The sequence below is a fragment of the Anser anser genome, assembly GCF_964211835.1.
Source record: "Anser anser genome assembly, chromosome: 7".
In the NCBI taxonomy this organism is placed as follows: Eukaryota; Metazoa; Chordata; class Aves; order Anseriformes; family Anatidae; genus Anser; species Anser anser.
The window spans coordinates 7,930,027-7,942,743 of NC_139727.1; the positions used below are offsets into that span (position 1 = coordinate 7,930,027).

The 12,717-nt window shown below is 45.9% G+C and overlaps 1 protein-coding gene across 3 annotated transcripts; it reads left to right on the forward strand.

The window, feature by feature from the left end:
* The first annotated feature begins 544 nt into the window (after positions 1 to 544).
* On the forward strand, positions 545 to 8,274 carry PPIF (peptidylprolyl isomerase F). Of its 3 annotated transcripts, none has more exons than XM_083843115.1 (6): positions 545 to 759; positions 1,348 to 1,378; positions 2,204 to 2,292; positions 4,785 to 4,881; positions 5,663 to 5,738; positions 6,592 to 8,274. In XM_083843115.1, the coding sequence occupies exons 1-6, from the start codon at positions 595 to 597 to the stop codon at positions 6,725 to 6,727; spliced, it is 594 nt and encodes a 197-aa protein (XP_083699241.1). In that variant the 5' UTR covers positions 545 to 594; the 3' UTR covers positions 6,728 to 8,274. The 3 variants fall into 3 exon arrangements, with proteins under 3 accessions (XP_083699241.1, XP_083699242.1, XP_083699243.1); XM_083843116.1 differs by lacking the exon at positions 545 to 759 and adding an exon at positions 805 to 1,138; XM_083843117.1 differs by lacking the exon at positions 545 to 759 and adding an exon at positions 962 to 974.
* The last annotated feature ends 4,443 nt before the right edge of the window (positions 8,275 to 12,717 follow it).

The following is a 12,717-nucleotide window of genomic DNA, read 5'->3' on the forward strand; positions in this document are numbered from 1 at the left end:
GCATTACATAAAGCTAATGGAGCAATCTTTGAAGCAGATTCTTGATGCAATGGGGAGCAGATTTGTGGAAGGGCAGCTTCCCAATTATTGCCAAGGCGGCTGCTGCTGATGCTCAGGGTTAAGAGAGGTCCAATGACCTGGAAGCTGTGAATCGCTGTCTCAAAGCTCTTGTTAAATTTTCCTCTGATGTACTTGCACTGAATTGGCACGAGGTATGGATCTCTTTGGCGTGCCTGCCTAAAAACCTGTGTTCATCTAGTGTTTCTCAGTCTTTTGTGGCTGTACGTTGGGATTCTGCCCTGAACTTTGTGGTCGGGGCAGGACCCGATCGACAGCTTTCTGGAGGCAGCGAATGCCATTGGTGAAGTCCCTTTCAGCTGCCGTTTGTACTGACAAGAGGACTCGAACGGGGCTGGAAGCTCCCTGTTCCAATAACACGTCCGGTTGGACTAGGAGGCGAAGTGCAGGTGCGGAGCTGGGGCCGCCAGGCGGCTCTGTGAGGGAGGCCGGGCGGGAGGCCGGCAGTGCCCGCCCCGCGAGGGCGATAAAAGGCGGCGCGTTGCGGCCCGCCCGTGTCTGCGCGCCCCGGGCCCGATGCTGGCGCTGAGCGCCGCCCGCCGCCTCCTGCCCCGCGCCCGGCCCCGGCCCGGGCCCGCCCGCGGCTGCGGCTCGGGCTCGGGGCCCGGCGCCCCGCGGAACCCGCTGGTCTACCTGGACGTGGGCGCCGACGAGCAGCCGCTGGGCCGCGTGGTGCTGGAGGTACGGGCGGGGAGGGGAGCGGGGTCAGGCGCACCCGGCCGGGCCGCGCCGCCAAGGGCGGGCGGGGAGGGCAGCGGCTGGGGGGCTGCTCCGGGCACGGCCCCCGGCTGTCCGCGGGGTCGGTAACGAGCTGCGGGCGGGTCGGCGTCAGCAGTCCGGGCTGTCGTGAGTCGGTTTGCAGCGGTAGTTTCTGCGCCTTTCTCCTTGACCTCTCGGTAAGGTTGTGCCGCGTGGCTCCGTGCTGGGCACGCCTCGGTCCCTGCGGTTGTCCCCGCCGCGGCCTCGAGCCCCGAGGTCCTGCCTAAAGGTTCTTCGTGGTTATTGTAAGGCTGTTGTGTCGACTGGGACAGTTCTTAAACATCACTCAAGTTGGTGTTCAGTAAGTAGCCAACATTTGCATAGGAGAGGATGCTGTGAGTTATCAGCCGAATCAGTACCTGGAATTTCGCAGATTTTGGGGATGGCTTGGGGGTTCTGATAGCTCACATTTAGGTAAAAGGGTTCAATTGCACTCACCACACACAAGTTTTTCAGTGCACGTATGTGTGTAAAACCTGACTAATTCTTCCTTTTCTCTTTCTTCAACAGCTGAAAGCTGATGTCGTTCCAAAGACAGCAGGTAGGGCATCGCCTTGAGAATTTCACGCTTAAAATGGCAGGAAGAAGAATATTCTCTCGACTTAGGGAAACTATTTCCATCTTCCTTCCCCATTTGTTAAATCTAGAAATATGTTCTGAACTTTGTCAGAACAGTGCTAGGGTTTTAGTTTGTTGTTTCAAATAGTTTTATTTTGTAGCTTCTATGAATTTGCGTATAGGCCGTATGTTGGCTTACCAGTGGTGAATAACTATGCTTGAAAATGAATTGCCTTTCATTAAAATCAAACCATGGAACAAACTGGAAAGGGAAACCCACAAATGGTTCCTTCTGGTAGGGCTTTCTAACAACATACAGGGTTTTGTTTTCCTCGTCACTAGTTAACTAGTGCACTCAGGTTATAAAGTTCTTGTGTTTTTCCACGTGCTTCCTTCCTTATTGCTTATTTAGTGGTTCTGAAAAACTTGTAGCTTTCTTTCAGTTCTCAGTAGATGAACAGAGTAAGGAAAAACATCATCTCCACAGTTAATATGAGAACAAAGGCATAACATGCAGAAAATGCAGTCTTTGACTCCAGAATGGTGGGACTCAGGGGTGTAGGTAAGGTATAACAGCAAAATCCAAGGGCAGTGCGAGGGAGAAGGATTCTGTTTGTACCCTGGTTTGCTTTATTTCTGTAGTTTTTAGCAGTGTTTCTTTGAGGATGAAAACAACCAACTGATAATACTTTAAAGATATAATAGACTTTTTGAAGTGTATAAACTTGGGACCTAGTGAAGTTAATTGTGTTTGATTTTATTATGTGTCATGTATGGGAGCATACTGTTTTATGCTTTGTTTTCACAGAAAACTTCAGAGCTCTTTGTACTGGTGAAAAAGGATTTGGTTATAAAGGATCCACTTTTCACAGAGTGATTCCTTCGTTTATGTGCCAGGTAATGTTGTTCTTTGTTTTTGCTTTCACTGTTAAAATTATCTGTATGTTGTTCAAGTATTTTTAGAACCCTTTAGACTAGTGGTAACATTTCAAGTGGCTGTGCTGTAATAACCTTTGCCAACTGCAGAATGAACAAGTGACAGTGTGGCTTGTGTTTTTGCTCTTTTGGCTCTGGCTGTTGCTTAGCCAATCTTTTGTACTAATAAATGCAAATTCTGTATAGGCTGTTTTAAAAAAAATGGCTTAAAGCACAGCTTTTATAGCGGCATACTAAAGTATGGGTTATATTTGATGAATGGCACTCGCTTGTGAGTAGAATTAGAAGCAACCTTACATGCTGAGTAAGCTAAGAAAACAATGTGTCCATTCTTTCTTCTTAGTAGCATAATTTGTTCACAGTAAATAATGTGTTTCATTGGGGAAAAAACAACTTTTTTTTCCTCAACATCTTGCTAATGTGGAGGGGAGGAGGGAGCAAAAACGATTAGTTAGGATAAACTTTTGGGATGGCACGCACAAAGAAGATTTTCCTTTTATTTAAAGGACACCTTTCTGAATTCCAAAATGAAGTTGGTTAGCAGATTTTTTTGGCCTTCTTGAAAGTCTTTTTTCTATTGCACTTTGCAGATAAACGGGATTTCTGCTGTTTTAGTGCACTGAATTGTTTAATTCCTAGTGGTCCTCTCTTCCCTTAGGAGAGGTCCCTTCTTATCTACATTGCGTTGTATTACGGCTTTGAAAACAATTTGAGATAAAGGTCATAACAAGTGGGCTTTGTTAACTGGTGACTGTGGTGGTCTCCCATCCTCTTTAACTTAAAAATACAGCTGTCTGAACAAGAGGCCCTTGTATGACCTATTTCTGCTAAGAGACAGGGTACAGGTGTGCTGTAAAGGAACTAATTTCTTGCCTTTGAAATGAAAACAGCGTTTTTGTGGTGCTGACAAAGGGACACAATTTAATGGTCTTGCTGGGGTCTGAAATGTATTTATATAAGAAAGATAGAAATCCTACTAAGTTGTACTTCTAGTTTGTGAAGTTCTGTGTAGTGTGGTCCTCCTTGCCTCTTCCCTCCTTTGTCCCCACAAATGGACCCAAAATGAGGATACTAGGAAGCAGTGAGATGATGAATTAATGTTCAGGAATTACTCAGTAGTCATTACTGAAGTGAAATATTGTCATAGGTTTCCACATACTTTTAAGCAAGATGAAACAAGCAAGAGGCCCTTCTACTGTTTGAGATGGAGTGTTAATATGATTCAGGTGATCGGTATGCCTAATTGGAGTTCATCATATCCAGATGATGGCTGTGACTTGGTAATTAAGATGCCTCCATACGGCACCCAGCATGTGAAGCATACTTGTGGGATTGCATAGGTGTTGCTGTAACATAGCCCATAAAGGATTGCTCAGGGTGCGAATGGAAACACGAGTACCACGTGAGGGAGTTCGGGAGTGCCAGCCTGGGTAGCCTAGTTTCTAGGAGAGGAGACAGCAGCTTGCTGGGAGCAGTGTTTGGCAGCTGCCTTCGGGAGTCGCTGTGGTGTGGGTTGTGGTTTTTTTTGGTTAGATTTTGTGCCTAAACTGAGAGAGGCAGTCGTGTCTATGCCAGCAAGCAGCATGTGGCAGAGGGCAGTGTAGAACACCTTGGATGTAGCACGGGGTAGAGATGCAGATGAGAATCTACTGCAGTGGTTTGTGTTTTGCTAAAGGAAAAGGTACTGTATAAGGCCTGACTTTTGTGGCTTGTTTTCAAGAGGAATGGCCTCTTCAGTTACATCTTTGAATAAAAACAATAAAAACAGAAGTTTGGGATTACAACTCCCAGAGGTTCTGAATGTCTTTCACTTATCTGTCAGCTCACCTGTGAGTTTGAGTGGGGCTATCCAAATCTAGAAAGCAAAGTCATCCTGCTGTAGTGAAAGGTACTTGTGTCTGTCCACTTAGAATAAGGGAAACTGACGTGGCTGCTCAGTGCTGCATTGCCAGTTCTCAGCACTTAAGCAAGAAAAGGTGGAAGAAGCGAATAGTAATGTTGGAAAACCTGACTGGTATTTATCCCTCTTGGGAGAAGTGGGGGGGAGGAGGGGGGGATGTGGGATTTTCCCTGGCTTGCCTGAGTTAATATATTTGGGTGTATTTGCTCTGAGGCATTTGAGGTGTTTCTTAAAATCACTGCTGAATTGCTGCATCACTTTTGGGAACAAGACTTGTAATACAGAAAGGTGGTTGTTCGAGATAGAGACATCAACTGGAGAATATCAGCAATATCTGGAGCAGAAATTTGCTTTTAGCTTTTTTACATTTTCTTTTAGTTACATGATTTTAAATCCTGCTGTGACCATACTCATTTTTAACCTGAGATTTGAGAAAATTTGCTAATTTTATTACTTTTAAATGAGAGCAGGTGAGTACATTTTTGATAGCATCGTTTTTGATATAAAATAATGCTATGTGTGCTAGTAAAGTTAATACCCATTTCTATTTCAGGGTGGTGACTTCACAAATCATAACGGAACCGGTGGAAAATCCATTTATGGAAGTAGATTTCAAGATGAAAATTTCATACTGAAGCATGTAGGACCTGGTAAATGAACATATTCTTTCTGCCTTCTGATGACTATAACCTATAATGAAGATTTAAAAAAAAAAAAATCTTTAGATATGTGGAGCACATGGTAGTTACAGAAATGTTACTGAAGTTTAACAGTACATTGTCCCTGGCATGTGTTTATTTGTAGACTGCAGCATAAATATGTCAGCCCATAACAGATGATGTTGTTCCTTACATAAAAGGGACTATGCAACATCAAGATCATTAATTTTTTTGTTTTGTGTTTTACTTAGAAACTCTACCAAGGTCAAATTGCTACTTTGATTTCCTTTTTTTCCTAAGTCAGAGTTTAATTTTTACTTGAATGGTTATTGCAGAAGTGAAATAAAGCATTCTGAGGTTTCTTATCTATCTAACACAAGCACATCCTTATAAGATTAAATGAAACCCAGTAAAAATAAAGGGAAACCCATGCGGACACATCTGATGAAATCCCAACTCTTTTTTTTTTGGGATTGTTACTTCCTCATAGCAAGAAACTACTGCTGCTGTTGAAACACAGTAGAGGTTACCTGGTATTAATTACATACAGGACATGTACAAATAATTGTTACCACAGTTCTGGCTGTGGCAAGAAGAAAGGCTGGGCTGGAGGGAATAGTTCAAGGCAAGAAGGCGTTAGCAGTCATTTGGAGATCACGTGACCATCTTATATGTCTTCTGTCTGTCTACCATTAATCTAAATATGTGGAAGAAAATTGTCTTCTCTATGGCATGCTGTTCATACCAACCTAATAACCTGCTGCTGTTACAGGTGTTCTCTCGATGGCTAATGCAGGACCTAATACAAATGGATCACAGTTCTTCATTTGCACTGCAAAAACAGACTGGTACGTTCATAGCCCTGCATATCAACTTAATGAACTGATGCCTAGAACCAGAGGGTTTTTAGCTTTCTTAGTTTGTGATTTTTAATTTGCACATTACTCGACTGTAATGGAAAACAGATGGGTTTGTGCCACTTGAGGGAGGAAGGGCTGTGAGGGTAACAAGTAGCTTTACATGCAGTTGATACTACTCCAGACACAGATAAGACCCTATAAATTGTCTGAATTTCTGTCCCTTTTGTAGTTGTGTTAGTGCACCTCTCTTTTCCTTAGCTTATTTCAGTGCTTTGTGCACTGATGTTCAGTTTTCTGTGGTCCAAGCATAAAACAGAACTCAGTGAATCTAATGGTCAAGTACAGAAATAAAAAATAAATAAATAGAAATAAAAAACCCATCAAACTTAAGGACAGGACTTGATGGCAACTAGTTAAGTCTGCTTTACTTGAACAAATGCAGTACTTGTGCTGGTGACTGAGGATGTGTTAACCTGGAGCAGTGCTTGAGGGGCTTTACTAGCATATCTGCAGTGTGTGTGGCACGCAGACTGGCCTAACTCACCGTGCTTCTTGCCACATCATAGTTGCAGGTAGGGTAACTTTACTTCTGTGCTTTGGTGTAAACGGAAAAGCTGTAAGGAATGAGTCTCAACAAAACAGGGCCCCTATCCCTCATAACACGTACAAGGTCCAGAGCTAAAAGTTTTTCTTGTCACTGCAAGTGCAGTTGTCCCTTTCCCATAATCAGAGTTGATCAGCAGTAACAGCTATGATGATCTGTTTACATCCCTTTGCTGCACGTGATTTGGTCCAGTCTTTGTTGTTTTATGTAAATCTGCCTTTGTTATTTCTGTTACAGGCTAGATGGAAAGCATGTCGTTTTTGGGCATGTCAAGGAAGGAATGGATGTTGTGAAAAAAATTGAGAGCTTTGGTTCCAAGAGTGGAAAGACGTCCAAAAAGATTGTTATTACTGACTGTGGCCAGCTGTCATAACCTTTTGCCCTGCCATTCAGGACGACTTCAATGCTGTGAAAAATGGATCATAAAACCAAAACATTTCTGATCCCATGAGTAGCACCTATGGAGCCATATTTTCTACTTAACTTGGTCCTACTTTTATACTTCTATTGAATAATACTGCTTGAAAGCATAAAATGTTTAATAAAAACATGTTTTAACCAAGGTACCTTGGTAGTCACTGCCACAGTCTGTTGGTAGAGATTCCCACTGTGTTCTAAAAGAAGTAGTGTGGTAACTGAGACCATATCTGACTGCCCTGTTAATAGCGTTCTTACTATTTGGATGCTGTGGGTGTTAGAATTGGTGGTGGAGTTGATAACTAAATATTCAGTAATTGACAGATAGATCAAAGATAAATTGAGAAACAACATGTTCCCTTTGGTTCCAAAATAGTCATCTATTTTGTTGTTTGTCTCATCATTTTAAAAAATGATACTAACTAATGCTCTCAAAACTAATTGCAACAATACCATCAAATGTTTTCTTTCTGTGTTTCAAGTCTTTTCACTAGAATTAATGTGTGGTTGTGGGTTTTTAATTTGTCAGTTTCTGTAGTCTGACCACTGTTTAAAACTGAACTGATCCTTACTTGATTCAGCGGAGCAATTTGACTTCTGGGTTAAGTAAACTGCTTTAAGATGAGGTAGCGCGCTGGTAGAGCTCTACCAGTTCGCTAAGGCTACAAATGAGACAAAAGATGATGGGACTTTTTCTACTATCCAACAGTGAACTTACTGGAAGTACAGTTCTGCTCCGAGATGTTTTTGTGAAGAATACAGCACAGTACTCAATAGATCAGCTATTTTTTCACTTTAAGAATATTATCAGAGTGTAATGAGCTTGCTTGAGTGAGAAATAGGTTTTAGTGATTTTTTTTTTTGTCCTGTTAGTCCTGCAAAGTTGGCCCATCTCAGATTATGGTTCCTTCTCATACATCTCCAGAATTGGGCACTATGGAGTCACATAGCCGCCTGGGTGCAGCAAAATCATTATTGTTGTGCTTGATGCATGAGAAGGAGAGAATTCAGTTGATCAGATAAACACATTTCATTTGTAGAAACCAGTATGTTTTATGTGGAGTCCTTGAGCAGTAACAACTGTTGGAACCTCACAATATTACTTTTAGAATCGCTAAAGCTGTGAAGTATTAATGCTTGTGGGAAAAGCACTTGACTGTTTTTGTGTGATAATCTTGTTACTGAAGAGAAAAATAAAATGTGATAGCTCTTTTCAACTGTGATTACTTCCACTGCATTCTGCTAATACATGGGTTTAAAGCTATTCTTTACTGCAATTTTTTCCACTGAGGGCTGCATTCTTGTGTGTACATAGTAGTATTCTGAGAATAATTTAACAGAAAATGGAATTGACAAACTTTTTATTCTTTCCTGTTTCATCTATCTTTGTAGTATTTTTCAAATATTAATTTGTGCTGTTTTGGCATATTTCTGTTTGATATAATGATTGTTTTCTCTTAATTTGTATATGAAAAATAATTAAATGCAGTTCTACCACAAAAAGGTGTTTTTTTTCCCTTTCTTAAACAAGACTTTGGGAGCTTACCTGGAAGCAGGAATGTGAGGTGCTGAAGCCTGTTGTGTTCACTTGGGCTATTCTATTACATCCACTTTGCAGTGGGTCTGATCTGCAGGTTATCAGAAGCCACCTTGTTCCAGAGAAATGGCCATCAAGAGACAGGGCAATGGTACTGAGCTTTGCAGCTCTGAAATGTCCAGCTTATTCCATCATCTGCAGAGATAATGATGAGGGAAGTGTAAATTTACTGGGTGGGTATTTTTTTTTCCGAATTCTGCTTTGACTGGGTTTTCCAGCTTCTTGATAGACATCTGAGGCCATATGCCTATATGTGACAACAGGGCTACAGCTTGAACTGTTACCCCTGAGCTCAGGGCCAGAGGTGGCAGTGGTGGTGTGGTGGGATGCAGGGTTGCAGAACCTCAGCATGCTGGGGGCCTGTCCCATGGCTGTTGGCCTTGGTTTGCTTGTCCACTGCATGTGTCTGAAGATGGGCTTGCAGCTCCTGGGTAAGTGTGGAATTCAGCCTTGCTAGTAACTCTCTTCCTGGGTGTACCTCTCTGCCTCTTGGGTGCCTGCCCTCTCCTAGGAGTCCTTGTGTGTCACACAGCTAGCAGAAGAGGCTTCTCCCTTCGCAGCCTTGCTCCGTCATTGTGTCAGCCTGAAGGCTGCAGTCTGGAACAGGAAGAGTTAGGCAACGTCAGCATCTGCTTGTGCCTTCCTCACTCTGGGATTTTGTATTTCATCAGGGCAAAATTGTTACAGTAATGAATTCTGCCAGGGACAGAAGAGGGCTCTCACTTTTGAAGTTAATCCATTTCAACTCTGAGAGAAGGAAGTGCCCAAAATGACTTTTGAAGATGATAGAGATGTGAAATCCCAATAGGATAGATGCTTTCCTTGTTTTCTTCCAGTAAAAAAGCGTTGATCTTCGAGCAATTCAGAACATGGTTCAGTGTGAAGCAGCTGAGTGATTCTAGAGGAGATAACAGAATTCACACCTATATTAAAGTGTGAAAGAGGGCTGTCCCTGCAGTTGAAGTACAGTGTGAGGCCTCTTTGTCCCCATCCCCACCTTTTGCTACTTTGGTGCTTCCCTGGCAGGGGGGCTGTGGCACCACTGCTGCGCCCTGAGGTACTGGAGTCCCTTGTGAGCGATGCACCAGAGCGATTCAACCAAGTCTTTGCTAGTCTATTTTGTGTACAAAGGTGACTGTCCGGATTATTTTGCTGCTTATTTCACACAGCGTTCCCAGCCCGAATGCCCTGAGGAGCAATGTGAGGAGCGGGGCGGCGGCAGATGCCCCCCCGACCCCTTCCCTCACGGCGGCCGCTCACGGCCCGGCCCGGCCCGGCGGGCCCCGCACCGCCGCTGCCGCTCCCCGGCTGCCCGCGGGGCGGCGCCGCGAGGCCGCGCAGCGCAGGCCGGGGCCGCGGCGGCGCCTGAGGGCCGCGGCGGCGCGGGGCCGGCTCCGCCGTGCCGAAAGCGGCTGCTTCGCTTCACCTCGCTTCGTTTTGCTTCGCTTCGCTTCTTCCGGCTGCGGGACGGGTGGAGGGAGGGGGCGGCTGTTCCCCTCCGAGCTGCCCCCGCCGTGTGCAGGTCCGGGGGTGTCCCCAGCAAAGCACAAACCGACCCCCGCCAAAAAAACACCACAGTGTGCGTGGCAAAGCTGTTTCAACAAATTCACAGAGGGTTTTGTTTAGTCTCAGGGTTTAACTACGTTCCAGGCTTTCTGCTTACATAAATTGCTTTTGTTGGTGCGAGACTGAGGCTATCTGTGTTTGTTTATGAAGTTTAAATGCTTCGAAGAAAAGGCATCGGGGTACTGGGTCCTGCCTGCTGTTGCAATGCATGCACTGCTGGTAGCAGCGTGTCAACAATCAGGACCTCGAAGAAGTAAGCTGCTTGAATGAGAAAAAGTCATTTTATATAGCAATTCAAGGACAATTTGGATGTTCTGCTGCTGTAGAAAACTATAGAAACTGAGAAACTGTAGCTGGACAGACACTTTCAACCCAATTTAGAAGCAACCAGGCCAAAAGTACATTGTGCCCTGGCACGGCAGGCCTGGAGGAGCTGCAGGACAGAAAGGCTGCAGCCGGGGAAGGAGGTGACACAGCCACGGAGAGCCGAGCAGCAGCCAAGTGGCGTGCTTTCCCTCACACTGTGCTCAGGATGATGGCAGCAGGGCCAGGCGAGGCTGCAGCTTAAGATCTGGGGTGCAGGAGGACCCCGCTGCGAACTGTGATGGATGGACGATGAGGGGATATGGAGGAAATTGAGTGTGGCACCAGGAGGTTGCTTTGGTAGAGGGGATCTGAGTGGAAACAACCTTGGTTGACTTCAGATGCCATGCTCAAATGGAGAAAGGCCTGAGGCACCTCAGAGCAGAAGGTTATTAGTACCCGCTGCCCGTTGTCAGAGCTGAAGGAGGTGTCCTGGGACATGGCTGGACGAAAAACGTTGCTGATGTTGTCTACTTGAGTTCAGTGCAACTATATCAGAGGTCAACACTGACTCTGAATTGCTCATTATTTATTAGCCGGTTAAGTAAACAAATCTTCAAGTTAGGTCATCACTGGGACTGATGTAGTTTGAGAAGAATGGAGGCAAACTCTTACTCAGCAGCGCAGCCAACACCCTCATCTCGCAGGAATCCAGCAAAACGTTCAGATCCCATCTGGCCTGGGGAAGAGCAGCATAACCGAGCAGGTAACTGGGCTCCCAGCCCTGCAGCTGCTGCTTGGGCTGCATGTCCCCGCTGTGGGGACGATTCTTCACCTGGTTGATACTGTGCCACGTGTCTTGCGTGATGTGTGCCCATGCTCGCTATGGCTTAGTGGCTTATTTTTAGAGCCTGGCTCTGCTGCTGAGCAATGGTATTGCACATTTGGCTCTTGCTTTGTCGCCCTGGTACTAGGAAGCTGTGTTTTTTTTTTGCATCCACATCCCAGACCTCAAGGTCTGAGCCGGGAAGGTCAGGGTAGGGGCAAATCCAGGGGCTCTGGTGTGGCTCCATCCTCCCCTGATGGGTCATTAATTGCAAACAACCCAGAGCAACGTTGGTTTGAATGCCCCGTCTTTTTACAAATCATGAGAGAAAAAAAAGAAAACATATAACGGGGGGTATGTGTGGGGGGAATGACTGCCTCTTTAAGACAGGGTCAGGGAAAAGTTAAAAATGTGCAGATGCAAAGGTTTGGGGGGGAAAAACTCTGTCACCGTTCTCATTTTCACTCACCTCCTACTTAAAATTCATCCGGGAAGGTAGGCAGAGGGACACAACAGCTGCTAAAATTACTAGGTGGAAATCATTTTTAGCAGGCGCAAGTGCCTTGCGGTTTTCCTGCCCTCTCTCCCCCACCGCTCAGACCTCGCCCCCAGCTCGCTGCAGTTTCCTCCAGAGAGACTCTCGCATTGAGGGGCCAAACTCCATCCATCCTTCAGTCCATCCGTCTGTCCGCCTGATCCATGCCAGCCCTGTGGGACCCTGTCCCCAGGGACAGCCCCAGGCCCCACCACTGGCACATCCTTGGGATCTGCTCCTGCGAGAGGCAGGGGCGTGAGGGGGCGGCAGCAGCTGCGAGCAGTTAGGCTATTGCTGGAGCCATAAATTGTGCATTAGCTCTAAACAGTGCACGCTCCAAGTGATGCAGTGCCTTAGATTTTTTTCCTGCCTGCCAAAAGTCAGTGTTTGGTTAGGATTTTATTTTTTTGGAAGCACCGTTGCTATTAACTTGATGGTTGCCAAGGCCAAACAAAGTGCAAAGTGTCCTTGGAGAAAGCTGCGTGATTCTGTACATTAAAAATCAGGGGGGTGCCAGCACACGGCCTCAGCCTCGCAATCTGTCACATGGCTTGCTTGTGCTGCCAGCACCCTATAAAAGCTTTTGCTGATTTTTTTATAAGAACATTCCCATGCTTAAACTGCAGAAGTTCAAGCTTTGCATTTTTTGATCCGTTTGCTGCATGGGGCTGCACAGCTTGTGGGAGGAGCATGCAGGCGGCCAAGGCTGGCCGGGCGGGGGCAAAAGGGCTGTCACTTGGGGCCGGTGCACGGCTACACCCGCAATCAGAGCTGCAGCCCTTGTTCCACGCCCTGACGTTGCGTCGCTGTTAACCCACTAACCCTTGGCCCATCGGCTCGCTGGTGCACGCAAACAATAGCGGGCGCGGGTGTCTGCTGGCTCAGAGCAGGAAGAAAAAGCCCAACCAACTTTCTGTTAAACGCTTTCCTTCGCCTGCAGAGTGAGCAGGACTGCACGGAGCTGGAGGTCTCAAAGCACAGGGTGGAGAAGCGGGAGGTTGCCGCTGGGTCAGCCACTCCGCGGTGGCCACTGCTGCCATAAGCGGCTCGTGTGGACTGGCCGTGCCCTGCGGGGTCAAGGCAAAGCTGCTCGGTTTTCTGGGCTTTCATTCTGTTTCC